Consider the following 21,312-nt stretch of genomic DNA (forward strand, 5'->3'; position numbering starts at 1 on the left):
ACTTCACCCCGGGTGAAAAGATACTCGTGTTGCTTCCCACCTCACAGTCTAAATTGCTCGCCAAGTGGCAAAGACCCTTTGTGGTCACACGGCGCATTGGGGAGGTCGACTACAAGGTCCTCCGCTCCGACCGAGGCGGCGCGCGGCAAATATACCATCTTAATCTCCTGAAGCATTGGCAGGAGGCCCCTGTTGCCTCCTTGGCCACCACAGTCCCGGTACGGGATGAATTGGGCCCGGAGCTGCCCGATCCGGGCCAAACCCCTCTTCCTGTTCCAATAGGCCCAGGCCTTACCGAGGTCCAACAACAGGAGGTGGCCCAGGTACAGCTGGAATTTGCCGATGTGTTCTCCCCTCTGCCGGGTCAGCCGACACTCATTCAGCCCCTTGAAAGGGGCCCGGTGTGTAGCCGGCCGTGTTGTGTCCCTGTCTGCAAACAAAAGTTCATGCAGGACGAACTGGACAAAATGCTGCAGTTGGGCATCATTGAGGAATCCCACAGCGATTGGAGCAGCCCACTCAGTTTTGCGTTGATTACAGGCGAGTCAACGCTGTCACTAAGTTTGATGCATACCCCATGCCCCGGGTGGATGAGTTGTTGGACCGGCTGGGTTCTGGTCGCTTCTATTTGACACTTGATCTCACCAAAGGCTACTGGCAGATTCTCTTATCTCCAGAGTCTAAGGAGATCTCGGCTTTCTCGACCCCTTTTGGTTTACACCAGTTCGTTACACTCCCGTTTGGTTTGTATGGGGCCCCAGCCACTTTCCAACGCCTCATGGACAGGGTCCTCGCACCCCACGCTGGGTACGCTGCGGCCTACCTTGATGATGTCATCATTTACAGCCCAGACTGGTCGCGGCACCTGGTTCACTTGAGAGCGGTTCTCCAGGCCCTGAGGGAGGCGGGCCTCACTGCAAACCCGGCGAAGTGTGCGACTGGAAAGGGAGAGGTGTACGGTATCTGGGGTTCCTCTTGGGGAACGGGCAAATTCAGCCCCAAATTAACAAAAAAACAGCCGCCATAGCGGCTTGTCCGGTCCCCAAGACAAAACAACAGGTGAGGTCTTTCCTGGGGGTTGCAAAGTATTATCGCTAGTTCATTCCCGGCTTCTCCACCTTGGCCGCACCCCTGACTGACCTCACCTGCCAAGGGGCCCCAGAGCCGGTCCAGTGAACGGAGCAGTGCCAGCATGCTTTCCAGAGGATCAAAGAAACGTTGTGTGGGGGTCCCGTCCTTGCCTGCCCTGACTTTTCTCTTCCCTTTCTCCTGCAGACTGACACTTCCTATCGGGGTTTGGGGGCGGTCCTCTCCCAGGAGGTAAACGGGGAGTGGCGGCCCCTGTTGTACCTCAACCGCAAGCTGACGGCTCCAGAGTGTAAATACAGCACCATCGAAAAGAGTGCCTGGCAATCAAGTGGGCCGTCCTCTCCCTCCGATATTATCTCCTGGGACGGGAATTCGAGCTGTGCACCAACCATGCACCCTTGCAGTGGTTGCACACGATGCGAGAGTCGAACCCCCGCCTCACTCGTTGGTACCTGGCCCTTCAACCGTTCCTCTTCTGGATAGTGCATCGGCCCGGACGGGAGCAGGTAGTCCCCGACTTCCTTTCGCGGTGGGGAGGGGTGGGGGTTCGGTCCGTCCACAGCGGGGAGGACCCCACGACCCCAGCCCTGGGGACCTGTCACTGGTGGCGGAGGGGTGTAGCATGCCGAGCCCGCCCGGGGAGGGGGCGGAGACGGGCTTAAAGCAGCCACAGCTGGGGCTGATTTCTTCCCCGGTGCCCGGCAGTAGGGGAAGACACCAAAGAGGAGAACCAGACCGAGATGACTGCCGACCCGATCCCTGACACGAAGCCCTCGTCCTGATCGACCCTACTCTCCCAGCCTGCACGAAACCCTTCCCTACCTGTTCCCTGCTCCCCCTTTCCCATCTCCGTCCTTCTCCGCTGTCTAGCAAATAAAAGCCCACAGCTACGGGCGACTGCATCTCCTGCCTCGTCTCTTACAAGCATGTTCCAGAGACTAGGTACTGACGTAGGGATGAAACTTTCTGTGGCAGTGACACATTTGTCAAAGGATTCCTCAGGAAAGTGCTTCTCTGTTGCAAAGTCCTCGGTACTGACCTGTAGTTCATCTAGAGGCCAACCCTCAATTTGGGAAGAAAATTTCATGAACTCAAGTATGTCCGTTTTTACTGACACTTTTTTTTTTTTTTTTTTTTTTTTTTTAAGTTGAAATCTTTTGATCATCTATCCGTTATGGGCTACATAGATTAACCAGTCCACTTTAGCAGCATTTGTTGAGCTTTCAGTAGTAGCAAACTGTAGTAGGAACTCAATGACTCAGTCCAGAGCCATAACAACATGCTCTGAGTCAAAGTGTTGTTCTTAAACTGAGCAGCATGTAGGTGAGTCCAAAGGCCGTGTTCATCTTCCTTGCTGTCCAGACATTGAAACACCGTCATGATCTAATAGCAGTAGAATGATGAGAACGGGCTGCATTGTTGTTATCCTGGATTGCACTGAGGTATTCGTTCCTGCACATTATCTCCTTTTTGTAATTTTACGTTCTGTTATTTAAAAAACTGAGTTGGTGGAATTGCTTTACTGGAAGCAATTCATATATTTTTAAACCATATAAAGTTAAAGACCTTATTAAACACAAGACGTTAGAATTTTGGTTAATGATTTAATGGTAGGGGATTGTGCTGCAACTTTTTGGTGTTAAGTCTAGTTTCATATTCACTATCATTTTTATTGTAACAGTAGGCTATTCGGTCAAAAAAATGTACAACTGTTCAACCTGAGAAATGCATGACAGCAAATATTAAGTAATATAAATGCAGATGGTATTTTTCATAATTAAGTTTATTCATATTATTTATTAATACGTATTAACACATACAGAGCAGTCACAGTGTACTTTAGCAATATGATAAGGACAGAGCAACCTTGGTACACATGTTTATTTTACTATACTAACTATGGTGTGTTATGAGAGATGAAAAGGACAGCCGTATCATTATCACAGCTTGGAGCAGCATGGTAGCACAGCAAGTAGTGCTGCTGTCTTGCAGCACCTGAGTGGTGCGAGAGGATGTGAGTTTGATCCCTGCTCAGTCTGTGTGGAGTTTGCATGTACTCCCTGTGTCTGTGTGGGTTTCCTTCCACAGTCCGAAGACATGCTGTTCAGGTTCACCCATAGTGTGTGACAGAGAGTGTGTTCCACTGATGTATGGATGAGTGACCCATTCTAAGTAGTGTATCTAGCAGTCTAAATCACCATGGTGAATAAGGTGTGTGGGCTGATAATACTATATAGTATCCACTGGAAGTTGCTTTGAAGAAAACCCTAACACTGCTAAGGTAGGTGAAGTGATCAATGTCCTTGATGGTCTGTCCATCAGTGGTGATGAGAGCTTCCTGCTTCCTGTGTGGAGTTTATGAGCAGGGTCTTGGTCTTTGTTGTACTGATCTCTAACCCTGGAGTCCTTGCAACATTTCTGAGCCTCACCGCCTTCTCCTGCATGTGTTGAAAACTGTGTGACAGCAGGCCAATATGGTCTGCAAAATCCAGATCTTCCAGCTTCTCGGTAAGGGTCCACCGCATACCCCTTGGTTTGTATAGCGCTGTCTTCATCACCCAGTCAATAATCAGAAGGAAAATAATGGGAGACAGGAGGCAGCCTTGCTTGACTCTGATGTTGACTGTGAAGGGTGCAGATGGTTAAGATTTGTGGATGACTCTGCAGCTGATTTCTTCATATAGGCTCTGAATCACACTGATGATCTTCTGAGGATGCCATAATATCTGAGGACTCTCCAGATCACTGTTCTGTCCACCATGTCGAATGCTTTCTTGAAGTTGATGAGGCTAAAATACAATGGCAACAGACTGTTCAATGATGATGCGGAGAGTCTGCACAGGATTTACTGGCTCTGAATCCTGCCTGCTTTTCTCTCATCTTGGCATCCACAATTATTTTGATCCTTTCTAGGATTACTCTGGTGAAGACTTTGCTCAGGAGAGATAGAAGCTGGATCCCTCTCCAGTTCTGGCAATCAATGAGGTCTCCTTTCTTCAGAATCTTAATGATGTAGCCTGTCTTCCACTCCTGCAGTATTTCTTCTCTCTCCCAAGCCTCTTGCAATAGGTCAACCATGATCTTCGCTGTGATTCCAAGGTCTGCTTTCAGTGCATCCGAGGAGTGCTTTCCCATTCTTGATCATCTTAATGGCTTTTATAATTTCTTCCTTTGAGATGGGGTCAAGGTTCACACTTGGGTCTTCTTCCTCTTCTATCAGATGTGGTTCTTCCCTTGATGTGCTGTTAAGCAGGCTGTCAAAGTTCTCCCTCCACCTATTACGCTGGTCCAATGGTTTTGCCAGAATGATTCAATCTTTTCCTTTCACAGGTCTTGATCTTTCTTCCTGAAAGCTGCCATGTAATTTTGTACAGTGTTTTCAAGTCGTTTTTCTCTGCTGCTACTTCAGCATCAGCTGCGAGTCTGTTGACCGCTCTCTCTTGTTAGGTCGTGCACTCTTCTTAACTTCCTTGTGCTTCATGTTATACTTTCTGTAATTGTTGCTTTTGTGCTCTGGTTCTGGCATGGCAAAAACGCTGCTTAATGGACTTTTGTTCCTTTATCTTCCTGACTGTTTCCTCAGAAAACCAGTTCTTGAACTCCCTCTTCCTGTACCCAAGCATCTCTTCAGCAGTTGCTGTAAATGTGCATTTGATACATTCCCACTTCTTCTCAAAGGAGCCATCTTCCAAGTCTGCAATGGCCTGGAATTTGTTTGACAGAGCCAGGGTGAACTCCCTTTGCTGTGTTGGTGTCTTCAGTTTGGAGATGTCGAATTGGGGATGCCTCTGTGGTCTAGTCTTTTGTGGATCTTGGATTTTGACTCGCAGCTTGCCAATCACTAAGGCATGGTCAGATCCCGCATCAGCCCCTCTACATGCTCTGACATCAAGAACACTTCTCCATTTCTGGGATATTGTCAAATACTCAATCTGGTTCCCTGTTCTTGCATCAGGAGACATCCATGTCACTTTGTGTATCTTGTGGTGGGTGAACACTGTTCCCCCAGTCACTAAGTCATTAATTCTGCAGAAATCTGCAAGAAGCCCGCCATTTATGTTCATGGTTCTAAGGCCTTCAGTTCCCATGATGAGTTCTCTACCAGTGTTATCACTTGCCATTTTGCTGTTGAAGTCACCAAGGACAATGGTGATGTCCCCCTTGTCCAGTACACTGTGTAGCTGCTCATAAAAGTCCATCTTAAAATCATTGTCTGCGGAATTTGTTGGTGTGTATCACTGGACAAGTGTCACAGAACAGAACATGGGGTGGAACCTGGCCTTCAGGGTTTTCTAGCTGACTGGCTCCCATTTTATCAAGCTTCTGCTTGTTTTCTGCGTCATCATCAGTTCCACTCTGTTTCTGTGATAGTCATTTTCATCTGGTGGTTCAGAATACAGCAATATGTGACCTGATCCTAGAGTGATCTCTCCAGACGTGGTCCACCTCACTTCACTTAATCCCAGTATCTCTAGTCTGTACCTGACCATTTCCCTAGCAACCTGTGCTGCTCTGCCTACTTCATACAGTATTCTCACATTCCATAATCCAGTCTTTGTTATGGCCTTGAGGGAGAGAAGGTTCATCGGCAAATCAGCTCCCTGCCGGGTTTGACTGTTTTGCTTCATGCGCTCCCGGGTCATTTTTTTGTTCATAAGATGAAGCTTTTATGGGTTCATAAAACTGAGTTTTTGCAGTGTTGGTTTCTGAAGCAATAAAATTTTTACGGGGTGGGGTTGCTAGCCCCACACCCAACCCTCTTCCTTTTGCAGCCGGACTTGGGACCGGGCTTGGGACCATCCTTGGCAGAGTTAGTGCAGTGATTGTGTAACAACAATTCAATGCATTAATCACACACACACTGTGTGCATTAATCATTTGGACAAAGTAGCAGCCAGAAGTGAAAAAATTTTGGGATTAATATGTAATATTGAACAATGACTGCATAGAAAATATCTTTACAAGAAAGTTATCCAAAACATCTATTAAAGCAGTGGTTATGAGTTGCAGTGAATTATTTTCTAAATTTAACAGTAAACAAAAACTTGTTTCAAACCGAGTGTGAAAGGTGGTGGAGTGTCATTATTTACTTCAGCACTAGTGTCCAAAGCCTAAAAATAGGCTCTTCCTCAATTCCCAGGTGCAGCTGAAGGAGAACTGCCTGCTCTGAGAAGCTATCTGTCCTGCTGTCACTGATCTCAGCTGCTTTCCGATCTGAATTTAATATTTGGAGCCAGGGCCAAATAAAGCCTTACACTAGAGGCATTTATTATGGTTCTATTTTTATACTATTTTGCAGTGGCAGGCCATGCATTTCACACCTAGGCCTTCAGTGGTGTCCTTAATCTACCTCTTAATACCATCATTATGACACCACGGCTATAGAAACCATCAATATTACACAGAAACGCAGTATAACGGCATTGCATCACAGACAGGTATCTCATGCAGCAAGAATGAATGCCATTACTAAAGCAAGCAACTCAATTAACACAGTTCAACAAGTCTCCTTTCACTGCAAGGCTACTGCTCGTCGTTACTGAATTGAAAGTGGCGGAAACCCTTTCCCCGGCTGGGACAGGCTTGCTAGCCTTGGGGTTGGCCGACCTTTCCTCACGATGTCCAGCTTTTCTTGAAAAGTCCATCTTGAAAATGGCTTTGTAAGTATATCTGCGACCAAATCAATTTCTTCTCCTCTGTCAGCCATTGTGGGTTGAAAAATCAGCTATTAAATCTATAGGAATATATTTTAGCTTGTGCAGTTCGCTACAGATGTAGTTTGCTAGCTCTGACTAGTACGCTCTCTGACCATTCAATCAAAGGACGTGAAAATGCCGACGTTATTGTACGCCTGCTAGATGGCCCCGGTGTCACCAACTCAAAATCTGTTAAAGAAACAGTTTCATTGCCATTTATTGTAAGCTACAGGCACCTGCACTGTTGATTCTGAAGGCCTCAAGGCAGATTTCTTTGACCCTGGCACCACATGATGGCTGAAATATGATTGGATAAAAGCTCTAACATAAACATACACTACTGGAAGCAGCGCAACCAAGAGAAAACTATGAAATGAAGAGAACAGACTATTGGGAATAATTTAATACACATTCATGGAAAAAATATATTAAAACATAAGTCAGTGATTCTGATCGTGTTTAGGCCAGCAGAGAAGGCCTTGCTGGCCCTGACGGCTCACCACTGCTATTTTGAAAGCTGTAGTCTGCAGTGATTGTGTTGGATTATCTGGCCTGTCTTCACAGTAACAATAATCCCATCCATATGAAGTTTAAGGAGAGCAAACTGGTACTGCAACAAATGGCCAGGTGAACCTGTTGTTGTCACCGTTGGCAAATGGGTGCAGCAGTATCTCTTGAGGTCAGCAGTTCACTTCCTGTTGCTTCACACAGAACTTGAACATGTAGCCTGTGGGAAGGAAGTCAGATTTGATCTAATTTCGCATTCACATGTGCTAGACCTTGAAGGTAAACGCTACAGAAGCAATGGCTGTGGAATCCAAAGCAAGTAGCAAATGCTATGTTTACTGCCTATCCAGTACTCTACACATTCCAGTGCAGTAGTTTTGTATCCCTGGTGCCAGTGGGCCATGAGTCCGGTAAAATCAAGTGGAATGGAGTAACTCAATACACTACTGGAGTCAGGCTGGGTGCCTCACACAGGGGTTTGAACTCTGGTCAAAAACACCAAAACCTAAACGATTCTCTATACTTTTCTCGATGCCATGAACTGTTTCCTCATAATCAGTCCATAGAGCCACTAATAGGTACCTCTTATAGTTACAGTGCTGGTCCCTGACAATCACAAAATATTTCAGTTGAGCTAACTAAATAGTATAATAAAGACTCCGATAATACAGTTAAAAGCAAAGTAAAAACCAACATGCCTTGCATCTTGCAAGACTCTGAAAACATTCCTCAAGTCCCTCAAGACTTGTGAAATGAACAAAACACATCACAGAGATGCTTCAAATGTCTGTTATGGATGTTGAAGAGTGAGGCAGAGCATCAAAAAGTACAGTGTCCACTGAACTATAGCCGCAAGCCAAGCACCATCAGCCAAAACAGCGTCTAAGATATGATGGAATCCTTATTTGATGTATGTTCCTTTCGAACGTATCACCGGAAGCCACACTTATGTGTTGCGTGTCATGTAATATGTATTTCTTAGTTGTACCTGCTGATACTGTTGATAATTTCATATGCTCAGAACGCGTAGCAAATAATGACTTGGTGCAGAAAGTCTGCGATTCATGTCTGCATAAAGAATTTGATTTCTTTTATAGAGATGGAGAGCTGGTTGAACTTGGTGTGTCCCAATGACTCTGTGGTATTGAACCCTTTCAAACAACAGTACAGTTGAGATGCCTGTTACCCCGGACGACTGTCATAGTGACTGGGTTACCATGAGGAGAAAGTCGAATAAAGGTAAGTTAACATAGTCACGGGGTCCTGATTTTGGTTCTACTGTCTCAACTCAAAATGAATGTTTGGCTCTTAGCAATTTGCCTGCTGAGCTTGGAAATAATATTAATAAGAATAGCAGTGTATTTATTGTTGGAGATGTCAAAATGTTAAGGTTCAGGGGCTTGGAAATAAAAGTGTAAAAATTAAGTGTTTCTCACATGCATGTGTTTGATATTGAGGCTCTTGTGAGTTCTGTGGTCAATAATGAGGTGTCCACTCTAATGCTAGAATTACACATCTGCATCCAAATCTCTACTTCTGTTGATGTAATGCACTCAATATATTTCTCTGAGCTGTACATCTCTTTGATAAAAAACATCTGCTAAGTGAATCAATGTAAATGATATTACCAACAGTCTGAAGTATTAAAGACCCACTTTATTTGTGTGTGTAATAAAGCCCGGAAATATTTTAATCTAATAGTGTCTGTTTCTTTACTTAGACTGTTTATGGGTGACATAGTCTACAGCAGAATGGTGGTTGGAGATGTGGTGCCACTCTAATTATACATCCTTCACTGACAACTGGGATGATTTCTGGGAAAGGTCTGGCTTTTTCCAAGACATAATGTATACACCCCAACTGGAATGGTTCTTTCACACTGTTCCAGAACTTGGCCTGAAAATTTCAGGATTGACTCAAATGTGGGCCATCTCCTTTAGCTTCTTTTTGTGTTGATGGGACTATTACTTGTTCTGGTACTAGTAGTCAGTTATTATGTGATGGGGTTCTTATGCCTTGTCCAGTGTACGCCTATAAATGAAAAGGGTAATTATAGCCAAAAGTAGAGTCTTGTAAGACCGTGGCATTTCACAGGGTTTAGCCACAAGCGAGCTCTCACCAGTAACCTAAAATATATTAAATAATTACCACTAGTAGTCTGAAATGCTGTCTGTTAAATATCTGCTCACAAGCTAGTAAAGCTGCTTTAGTAAATGATTTAATACACACACACACATCATCTGAAACTGCTTGTCCCATACGGGGTCATGGGGAGCCGGAGCCTAACCCGGCAACACAGGGCAAAAGGCTGGAGGGGGAGGGGTAACACCCAGGACGGGACACCAGTCCGTCACAAAAGGCACCCCAAGCGGGACTCAAACCAAAGACCCACCAGAGAGCTGGACCCGGCCCAACCCACTGCGCCACCACGCCCCCTGTAACTGATTTAATATTGTTACAATTCCAATCTCTTTATTCTAGAATGCCCAGAAAAGGTGGGCAGCCAGTGGCACTTGGACCCCAGAGGTATCTAGCAACTGTGGATCTGTACATGAAAAGCTTCCTCACCATTTTACATCCAAGTTTTTTTCTTTTTGAATTACATTTGGAATAGAGGTACAAACAATTTCAGTCAGTCATGTTTAACTTTTTTACTTTCTGTATTTATAAAATACATTTTAGAATACATTTGCTCTGTTTTATTCTTGGCCTCTCACTGCTGCTGGTGCCAGGATCACCTAAGGTGACTTACATTGCTGTATACACTACTTACAATGAGTAACTTATTCATACATCAGTGAAATAATTTTGTCACTCTCACATTACGGGTGACAGAGTTACCAGTCCAGTTGAATAGCATGGCTTTGGAATGTGGGAGGAAGCTGAAGCACCAGGAGGAAATACAGCCTAGCACAGGGAGAATATGCAAACTCCACACAAACTGAGCAGGGATCGAACTCCCCTTTTCTTGTACCATACAGAGACAGCAGTGTTACTCAGTGTGCCACCGTGCTGCCCATTTAAAGTTTTCTGAAAATTAAAACCTTTTTCCCCTTCCTACACTGTCACAGATGAAGGCTAATTGTGAAAAATGTCTGGATGATCTGAAACTGTTTCACACAGGTACAGTAAAAGTACTGTAAAAACAGGGTAAGAGTGAAAAATCATGAAATTTAAGAAATGACACACTGAATCCATTATAATTGCCATGCCTCTTAGAAAAAAAGAAGTAAAAAAGAACTTCTGGGAGGTCAGACCACATTTTGCACTTTCATGGTCTACAGGTTTGTAAATTGTGCTCCAATCATTTTATTGATCGACAAACAAATCAGTGTTCAGTAAAATGGGCTCCACACATGGGACATTACAGCTGTAGAAACAGAACTGCATGCTGGAGCACTGAAAATGTAATCAATTCTCTAAATAAAAACAGCTGATTAATGTTTGTCAAAGAATGACATCCATCAAACAAATGACAAGCACATAGTGTCATAGAAGGTCCCACTGCTTGCATCCTAAGGACAACAGAAGCTGGTTTTGAAGGTTGTGCACATTCCTCTGCTCCAGTGGTGGAACAGAAATGCACACCTCAGGTTAAACATAGAATACCAGCTCGGGGATTTGTCCTCCCTGTACGCCGGTCCCATTGGTACTGTCTGAGGAGCATTGGAACTGAAACGTCACCTTGCCGCACTGCACTTCTGTCATGCCTTCCTGTCCAAAGTAGCTCAATTCACTCCCATCCAAGATGGCACTGACCGTGTAGAAGGCATCCTGCTCCACCTGCACCGGGTGCTCAAACCACACCGAGAAGGTGCTGCTTGACCCGTCCGACACAAATTTGGTCAGGTTCTGGGCTAGGATCACACCCTGCCTCTTCAGTTCGATTTTGACGCTGTACTCAGCCTTCCCTCCACTTGATCCATACAGACCCAGGCCGGCAATGAAAATGCGCTTATCCACAGCAAACTGAATGCTGTCACAGCGTCCCCGGTAGCGCCACTGGTTGCTGCGATACGCTGACGACTGGAATCGGTGGCAGCGCTGTGGCACCAGCCCCTTGCGGCGTGCCAGTGGAAAATCCAGCTTGGGCTTCACACTTGCCGTGTACCAAAGGAAGATGTTGTGCGTCTCCTCCAGGGTCAGAACATCCGACTGGGCCGCCCCATCAGCAAACTCCTGCAGGCTCATGGTGGGCACACGCACCAAGTACAGTGCTGTGCCCAGCACACTGCGCTTGTTGTGTGCTGTGGCAGCCAGTCCTTGTCTCTTGCATTCAGCCATAGCCCAGTTGAGCACGGCCTCAAAGACCACAGCTTCCTTTGTGTTGAGTGTCTCTCGTGTCAAGATTATTTCCAGGGTGGGTCGGTCAATCTCACAGAAGCCCTCTGAGCGAAGTGCTAGTTCAGCCTGTGCATCGATCACCTCCCAGCAGCGCTGTGTCAGCTCAGGCTCCTCAAAGAGCCGGCTCTGGGACAACAGCACGCAGGCATTCTTTGCCTCCAGGCTCGTCTCCAGGAAGTTGACACAGGCCTTTGCTAGTGCTGGTACGATGTACTTCTTGGCAGCATACAGTGTGGCCAGCACGGTATCAGCCTCCAGTTCAATCTCATCACTGTACAGGTACCTGAGAAAAATCCAGTGCACAGTTAGCACACCCAAGACACAAGGCAACTTACAGCAGGAGGTGGTATTTCAAATATGGATCCTCCAAGTGCAAGGTCACTGCTTGAACCATCATGACACAACTATTTTATATGACAGATTTTATGGTATTTAACACATTTTTTAAATTTTCATGTGTGCCCTATATGTACACTACATGGCCAAAAAGCATGTGGAAACCTGTTCCAAGTAATGGGCTTGTCTATTTCAGCTACACCCATGACTGGGTCACTGGATTTATAAAGTGAGAGTATGCTCTGCTGATGTATGGATGAGTGACCCATTGTAAGTAGTGAGAGTCACCTTACAGAATAAGGTGTGTGGGCTGATAATACTACATATAGTACACCGGAAGTTGCTTTGGAGAAAAGCATCTGCTAAAATATAAATGTAAATGTGACTGTGAAGGGAAAATGTCTAGGACTAACAACAGCTCAGCCATGAAGCAGTAGGCTACACAAGCTCACAGAATGGGACAACTGAGTGCTGAAGCACGCTGCATGTAAAAAACAGCCTGCCCTTTGTAGCAACACTACCTACTGAGCTCCAAACTACCTCTGAAAGCAATGTCAGCATAACAACTTTGTCATGAGCTTCACGAACAGGGTTTCTATGGACGAGCAGCTGCACACCAGCATAAGATCAGCACGCACATTGCCACTGTGAGCTGGAGTGATGTAAAAACATGCTGCCATTGGACTCTGGAGAAGTGGAAATTCATTCGTAGAATGACGAATCACACCTCACCATTTAGCAGCCCGACAGACAAATATGGGTTTGGCAGATGCCATGAGAACGCAACATGCCTGCCTTCATAGCACCAAATGTAATGTTTTGTAGGGGAAGAATAATGTCTGGGGTGTTTTTTAATGGTTTGGGCTAGGGTCCCTAATGACACAGCATACAGTGACACTGTAGAGAATCTAGCTATATGGCAACAGTATAGATATAATAGATCCCTTTTCTGTTTCAGCACAACAATGCCTGTGTGCAAAAAGTGAGGTCGATGAAGAAATGGTTTCTGAGTCTGGTGTGGAACCACTTGACTGACCTGCTCAGAATCCAGACCTGAACCCCATGGAACACTTTTGGGATGAACTAGAATTCCAACTGCAAACCAGACCACATCAGTCAACATCTGTGCCTGATCTCACTAAGGCTCTTGTGTCTGAATGGGAGCAAATCCCCACATCCCTGTTCAAAAATCTAGTGAAAAGCCATCCTAGAAGAGTGGAGGCTATTGCAGCAGCAAAGGGGGGGCTCCATATTAATGCCCATGGTTTTGAAATGAATGTTCAACAAGGAGATATGAATGTGGTGTTCGTGTGCTCAAACACTTTTGTGGTAAAATAGATAACATAAAATCTATAATAAATTTAGAAGTATTCATATTTGAACTTAATTTGAATTTCTTTAATTTTAACAGCTGTGATGCTGTTCTCATTATTTCAGAAACAACTAAATTTGATTCTACAGTGTCGAATTTACGGTTAACTACCTTATTTTAGCCCAATTCATTATGTTAAATTTTTCAGCTGCAGTATATGCACATTGAGACTTCACAATTTTGTATGAATTATTAAAATATTAAAACTTACAAGAAATTTAACTTTAATCAATAGTTATCACTTTAACTACCATAAGTATAATGTTTGTTACAAGGTTACTGATCCAAGTCTAGGAAACTGACCCTGAAGGAAACCTACGAATAACATGTACAGTTGGCCCTTCAAATTCACGAGTTTCGTATTTGCGAATTGGTCCTCGGTAATTAAATAGGAATTTTTTTGGGACTTTGCCACCTCGCAGAAGATGCTTGCAGGCTAGAAAATATAAAGAAACATTCAGCAATTTGTAAATGCTTATAATATGTGCATTATTATTATATTTTTACGTGTATAACACGTTATACAGTACAAGAAATATATATTATTTTAATATAATATTAAATTATTTAATATGTTAATTTATAATAGAAAATTACAAAAAGATATTTGAACTTTTGTGAGGGGTTGTGGTGGCACAGTGGGTTGGACCACAGTCCTGCTCTCCAGCGGGTCTGGGGTTCGAATCCCGCTTGGGGTGCCTTGCGGCGGACTGGCGTCCCGTCCTGGGTGTGTCCCCTCCCCCTCCGGCCTTACGCCCTGTGTTGCCGGGTAGGCTCCGGTTCCCCGTGACCCCGTCTGGGACAAGCGGTTCTGAAAATGTGTGTGTGTGTGTGTGTGTGTGTGTGTGTGTGTGTGTGTGTGTGTGTGTGTATTTGAACTTTGTTGCCTCATGCGAAAAACTGCAGACGATGTGCACATTCAGTAAATCATAAAAGCATAGGGTATTATCAATAAAATAACATGTAATACTGTATTATACACAAATTCTTTAAATATGCAAAAGATATTTTTAAAAGTTCATGTAGATCCCACAATTCTTTACTGCACTTTATCTGTTCATGGACACTGCGTATCTTTGTCTCAGCAGCCAGCATCAGTCATGTGTTTGTTTCGCAGTAATCAAAGTGTCCGTTTCATCTCGCGTTTCTTGCAGCAATCTGAAGTGAACTTTGTGCAAGAAACTTTGAACTTTAGTCATGGGTCCAAAACATAGTGCTCCTAAAGCTTCAGGAAGTGATGCCAAGAGGCAGAAAAAAGTAAAGACCCTAGAGGGTCAAAAAATTATTCAGAAATTTTCGGATTCACAAGGGGCTGCTGAGAGCCAACAGAAAATGGTACATTATGTTAAGACTTGAGATCACACATTTTACAGTAACTTTTCATATTATTAAGCACTACAAATGATAAAACTTTTCACGTTTCACTTCCTCAAACATGGTTTATAATTTTGTGCTGCAGCAGTGCATGAGCTTTTACAGTTTTGTAATTTGTCATCAATTATGAGTGAACAACTGTTGTGGACAGGAAACATGCTGAAGCACAAGGACTTACTTCAAAAGAATCAGGAAAGCAGCAGGCTCCACATCTGGAATATGAATTTCAGACTCCCCCTCAGCGAGATCACCATAAAACATGGCACCAAATACAGAACTGCCCACTGCCAAAACATACTACAAAGAGAGGGAAGAGGGAGAGAGAGAAAAAAAATGAGATTTGGGCATGGGCGGTCAACTAGTGCTTGGGGCAAAGCAACTGTACGCTTACCTTGTGGGCCGGCACTCTCTGTGCTTCTCCAGGGGCACCCACAATGAAGTGAACATCAGCCATGAGCTCGTTGTTGAACATTAAGGCATTCCTACAAACACGGGCATTACATTATTATTAGCCCCTTATTTAGCTGAAAAAAATATAGAGTGCCCCACAAAGTTAAACAGGAAACATTAGTATGATCTACCCATTTTTACAGCAGGGTAATCTGTGTGGCAATTCACTTTAACTGCAGTCAGGGTCCCATAAATAAAAACTGCTGCAATGGTATTTTCCCCAGATACAGGGTTATTTTACTTTCACTACAGGTATTTTAGTTACTGGCTCCAGTTTTTCACTCTGCAAAGTAGGAAGACATGCTTCTCCCGTAACAAAACCATACTTCATACTTGCTATCATACTGACCCAGTCTCAATCAATCACAACTCTCAGTTAAGATAACATTGCATGAAAAGGCAGATTCATAAGTTCTACTACTGACTGACTCATTTGAAACTTTTGTCCAAAGTGACTTTCTAACTACCTTCTGCAATTTACCCATTGATAAAGTTTTTGTAACTTGTACTGTACCAGTTCATGGAAAGTACCTTGCTTACTGTAACGCCGGGGTTGATTGGTCACAGTTCCTGTTTAAGTACCCTTATGAGAATGTGGTGTACCTGCTATATGAACCGTTACTGCGTCTGCTGGGCACATCAGAATAGCATGACTGCCTTGCAAAGCGAACCCACCTCTCCCGCAGCGTCGGGTGCGACGACTGCCAGCTGCACGGCTCGACGTTGTTGTTGTTCAGGTTATGCTGGGTGGTGGCGCTCGCGGCAGCTGCTGCCGCCGCCGCCGCCACTGTCTCCGTCACTTGTGGCACGCTCTTCTTGCTCACACTCACAGCGTTCGCGATGACACCGTTGCCGCGCGGGAGGCTGGTGCTCGTGCTACTAGGGCACAGTTCCGCAGCCATGTTCTCCTTCCGGCACCTGGCGACGACCTCACAGCATCCTGGCGGCCCGCCGCGGCGCACCGCGATCCTCAGGGTCTCTGGCGACAGAAGCAAAAAGACTGGTTAGGCGGCTGTGGGCCGTCTGTGGAGCAAGAGAGAGGAGTTACACGTCCAAACAACAGTTTTAACTCACAAGGCGCCCGACCCTTCTCATCGCGTCCGTTCGCACTGAACGCGTTCTCTATCCGGCGACACACAACGCACGGCGGTCATTACCAGCTGAGCATTTTCCTTTGGGCTTCCATACTCACCATCGCATCTTTCGTTGTGCACAGGGCCGCTTCGCAGGGGCGTGTCTAAAGGGGGTGGCACGAAATATGATTGGCCCCTGGTGCCCCCCCAACGCCATTGGGCTAGAGTACTATCAATCTGATAATGCTCAACGTCATTGGAAAAAAGCGCTGTCAGTCGTTGCCTGATGATGCGGAATTACAGTAACACGTTTTTCAAAGAGGAGAGACACGAGTCGACCATCACCACGTCTCTCATGGTATGAACAGATTGAATTATATATTTTGAAATGTGTGGACTGGGGTGTTGTCGTTCTTTGCGGCAATAATATGCATATGTGAACTCCAGATAACAGCAATACAATACTACTCAGCTCGATTCACGATTGCCAACGACCCTCGCGAGTATCAGTATAACGGCTTCAAAGCTCCCAAGAAATTCCGTATTACGTAGTTTAGCTAACGTTCCGCAACCCCCGTCCGCACAGCGCCTCCCCGACTGGTTCTTGTTCCCCCCCTGTGTGCCACCAAAAAATCCTGTCGCCCCTGCCGTTTGGAAGTGTCTCTGCAGCAATAAACACCGTCGGTTGTCAGGAATCTGCCAATATTCTACCGGAGACAGAAACTACTAATTTACTGTCCCGCTTAAACTTAAAGGCGAAGGCTGTATAAAGTCCACAACTTCGCCCGTCCTGTTCATTTGTGTTGTAATCCTAGCGACCGCCCTATTCATTGTCCACCAATGAGATCCCCGATATCTATGACGTTTACAGGCATAGGGTCCTCTTCAGTGCAAGCGGCCGTCCTGTGACGTCGACGCCAGTGGGACTACTGCCTCAGTGTTTACTATTAGTTTAGCGCACTTCCATCGCGGCTTCTTTGGCCTCTAATACACAAAAAAAGTTAACTGCTCAAATACACCATAAAGATCACAAATGCACCAGATCCGTAGTCAGACCACGAAAAAAAGTAGCACCGAAACGCCCGTAAACCCAGAGAAAGCTTTTTCGTGAATATTCGCTGAATAATGAATTGCCACATCACCACGCACTTCTCACTTCTATCATGAAGATAGATCTTGGTTCGTGGCACACATTCTGCACTTATATGAAAGAACAGGACTAGTATATGTCTGATTTAGCTACACCTACATGCCAGGAATAAAATGCTCTGAGTCTGACAGGAGCGAAGTGTTATGTCGTTGCTATATCATCGTCTGTGTCACGAGCAATGTATGTTGCCATCAATCATTTAGTCCTTCGTAAATAGTCACTGATAAAGCCAGGTTTTGATAATAATCACAAAGACCGACCGACGTACGGAATGGTACTATCACACAGTCAGAAGAGAAGCCGTTCTTGTTCCGGAGCTGCCGCACCACACCGGAACGTCTCCAACAATACTCCCGTTCGATGAGATTTCAAGCAAATACCTGCCAACTCATGAGACCGAAACATCATGCGAACTGTTACCTTATGACGTGGCTGTGTTATTAGCGAAAAGTTTGCTTTGTTCTAGGCTCTTCCGTGGCAGAGTCCATGTTCAATTTGGAGATATACCGGAGAGGGGGTTGGGCTTACGGTGACCCGTCAGCAGGCCGCTTCCCTGCTAGCCAAGAGAGGGCGCTAGTGCTGAAAAACGGTGACCCTAATGAGGACTGCTGTAAGCGGTTTAACGTTCACTGATAAGTACTTAGTCATTGTACAGTCTTCCCCTGCCTTGTGAAGGTAATTGTAGACTCTGTGCAACTTACTGTCCAGGGCATGGTGATATCCTGCCTGGACTACTGCAATTCTTTCATGTCTGGTCTTCCAGCTACTGCCATCAAATCTCTAGAGTTGATACAGGATGCTGCTGCATGAGTTGTGTTTGACTTGCCAAAGCATTCCCACGTATCTCCCCTTCTCGTCTCTCTGCATTGGCTTCCGATAGCTGCTCGGATAAAATGCAAGACTCTGTTTATGGCCTACCAAAGCATACGTGGAACTGCTCCCAGATATCTGGAAGACCTGATCATCTGCTACATCCTAACCAGACTGCTACGCTCTTCCACCTCTGCCCACTTGGTGGTCCCATGCACAAAAGGTCCAAAAGCAAAAGCACGAAGGTTCTTGGTTCTGGCTCCAATGTGGTGGAATGACATGCCCCTCTCGCTCAGAATTGCTGAACCTCTGTCTACATTTAAGTCATGCTTCCTTCAGTTAAGAAGCATAGCTAAAATGCGGCGATTCCTTTGTAGACGGGATTCTGAGAAACTGGTTCATGCTTTTGTTTCCAGCAGGCTGGATTACTGTAATGCTTTATTGTCGGGTTGTCCATACCAGACTGTATCCAGGCTACAGTTGGTACAAAATGTTGCTGTAAGAATTGTTATTAGAACTAGGAAGTACGACCATATAACACCGGTACTTAAATCCTTGCATTGGCTCCTGGTCGCTTATAGAGTTGATTATAAAGTCCTGCTTTTGACCTATAAGGCAATACATGGCATTGCTCCGGCTTAGCTTTGTGAGATCATTCATTTTTATATCTCAGGACGATATCTCCGTTCATTAGATGCAGGTTACCTTAAAGTACCTGTGATCAATAAGACCTCAGTAGGAGGTCGCGCCTTTAGTTATAGAGCACCTAAACTGTGGAATAGTCTACCAGTTACTGTCAGAAATGCCCCGTCTGTTTCTGTTTTCAAATCCCAACTAAAGACTTACATGTTCACTTAGGCATTCCACCTCGTAATGTAATTCGACCTGCCTTGGTTGTTTTTTATCACCTTTATAAAAATGCATTTTAAATTTACTTAAGTAACAAATTACTAACTCTGTCTTCTCATTGAGCACTACCTTGCTACATAAGACCTGAGGAGACCAGCCAGTGGTAACAGACGAATCCTGTGCTGACAGAGGATGATGTCCTTCTGCCATGACGATCAAGATGTTCCATTCCGAGCTGGGGATCCAGGATGCCATTTACCAACATTATAATTACTTCTTACACACTGGCTTACAAATTGTTACTTTTTAGAATGCCCAGGAGGGGTGGGCAACCACTGGCCCGTGGACCCCCAGAGGTTTTTTTCTCCCTCAACCTTCAGTTGGGAGTTTTTGTTCCTTTCCTCGGTGGCCAGTAGGTATACTTATAGCTCTATAATAAGTTCTTCATTATGGTAGCCATTAGTTGACTGTCTTCTTTGTTTGTATCAATTTTTCTTGCTGTATGCCTGTGTTAAAGCACTCTGTGTCACTGCGTGAGAAGAGCACTTTATAAAAATACACACACACACACACACATTTTCAGAACCGCTTGTCCCTTACGGGGTCACTAAATAAAAATAAATAAATAAAAATTTAAAAAGGGTCTTAAAACTCGCCTCTTCCGGACTCATTTTTCCCATGATCTCTTAAGTACATGTAATGTGTAAATGTTCAAGGGTCTATAACTTTGAGATCATAACTGCTGAACAAGAGATAAACCTTCATGCAGCTACTTGTGTAATGTAAATGTTTAAAGATATTGTTAAGAATGTGATTACGAATTGTCAATATTCGGATAAACTATTCCTCAGCTACTTGTGTAATGTAAATTGGTTCATATGGTGGAAAGTAACTTACTATCTGTAGTTTAGAATCACGTGTCTGCATCGAAGTCTCTCTTTTTGCTAATGTAATGCATGCGTTGTATTTTCTATGATATACATTGCTTTGGAGAAAAGCATCTGTTAAATGAATAAATGTATATGTAAATGTGATTCTTTCCTTTAATATCTATCACAACTTCAAGATGTAATTGCTGTTAAAAATGTTCCTGAGCCCCAAAAACTGACACCAATTTTTGCTAAACTATCACTAAATTCCATTAAAATGGACAAGATTTTAACATTAGTTAACGGAACAAAAAAGGCAGTTTCCCATCATTATTTACTCTATAATACTGCATGACTATGTACATTTAGCTTTCTTAACTATTAGTATCATATATTTAACAAATGCTCACAAACAAAACTTAGATTGATACAATATCAGGATTTATGTATTAATTCAATCTTTAATGAAAAAACAAACTTAACAAAACAGATCAGTAGTGTCAAAAGAAATTCCTGAAAACAATGCAAATGAACTGCTACTTGCCAAACTTAACATGATGTCACAGCACCTAGACTCTGTAATTCTATGTAGATTTGATCCCTGTTCAGTTTGTGCAATGTTTGTATGTCTTCCTCCAGGTGCTCTTGATTCCTCCTACATTCTAAAGATGTGTTTCAGACAAAATGGGTGACTAAATTGTCCTGTGTGTGCTGCACTGCTGTACTATATAGGTTTGTAAATGACACCAGGGAGTTTAGTGCAGCGTATCTATCGCTTTGAGTCACCTTGCATAAATGTGCATGTCAATTTAATACTAGGTAATAGTCATTGTAAATTGCACTGGAGAAAAATTTCTGCTAAATGAATAAATGTAAATGTCTCACAGTACTCAGCTACCAGGGGAGCGGTGGAGCAGTGGGCTTGGCTGGGTCCTGCTCTCTGGTGGGTCTGGGGTTTAAGTCCTGCTTGGGGTGCCCTGCGATGGACTGGTGTCATGTCTTGAGTGTGTCCTCTCCTCCTCTGGTCTTGCACCCTGTGTTGCTGGGTTAGGCTCCGGCTTGCCGCGGCCCTGCTCAGGACAAGCGGTTTCAGACTGTGTGTGTGTGTGTACTCAGCTATTGAAAGGCACACAAAATGCAAATCCAGTGCTTGTAAATGGAGGAAATATCTTGTAAGAAAAAACAAAATATATTTGGTTAGGGGTGTAAACATGCAGATAAACTACGGTATTCAACATAAAAATAAATTTGAATTTTTACTATTACTTTTAACCCTGGAGAGTTTAATGTACATTTGTTGTGTTAGCTCAAAGGTATTATTAAACTCCCTTGGGTATTGGTGCCTCTTGTATGTTTGCAGTTTCTATGAAATTGTGAAAAGCACAGGAAGTAT

At 44.3% G+C, this 21,312-nt stretch overlaps 1 protein-coding gene across 3 annotated transcripts; it reads right to left on the minus strand.

Annotated features, from left to right (window-relative positions):
* Positions 1–10,531: 10,531 nt before the first annotated feature.
* Positions 10,532–18,150, minus strand: LOC108918140 (BTB/POZ domain-containing protein 6-B-like). Of its 3 annotated transcripts, none has more exons than XM_018725175.2 (5): positions 17,812–18,150; positions 15,844–16,147; positions 15,110–15,200; positions 14,897–15,015; positions 10,532–11,919 (listed from the first exon to the last, which is right to left on the minus strand). In XM_018725175.2, exons 2-5 carry the CDS (start codon positions 16,068–16,070, stop codon positions 10,887–10,889), a joined length of 1,470 nt encoding a protein of 489 aa, XP_018580691.2. In that variant the 5' UTR covers positions 16,071–16,147; positions 17,812–18,150; the 3' UTR covers positions 10,532–10,886. The 3 variants fall into 3 exon arrangements, with proteins under 3 accessions (XP_018580691.2, XP_029110112.1, XP_029110111.1); XM_029254279.1 differs by lacking the exon at positions 17,812–18,150 and adding an exon at positions 17,772–17,788; XM_029254278.1 differs by lacking the exon at positions 17,812–18,150 and adding an exon at positions 16,361–16,521.
* Between the last annotated feature and the right edge of the window lie 3,162 nt (positions 18,151–21,312).

Source organism: Scleropages formosus, chromosome 8 (assembly GCF_900964775.1).
Source record: "Scleropages formosus chromosome 8, fSclFor1.1, whole genome shotgun sequence".
Taxonomy (NCBI): Eukaryota; Metazoa; Chordata; class Actinopteri; order Osteoglossiformes; family Osteoglossidae; genus Scleropages; species Scleropages formosus.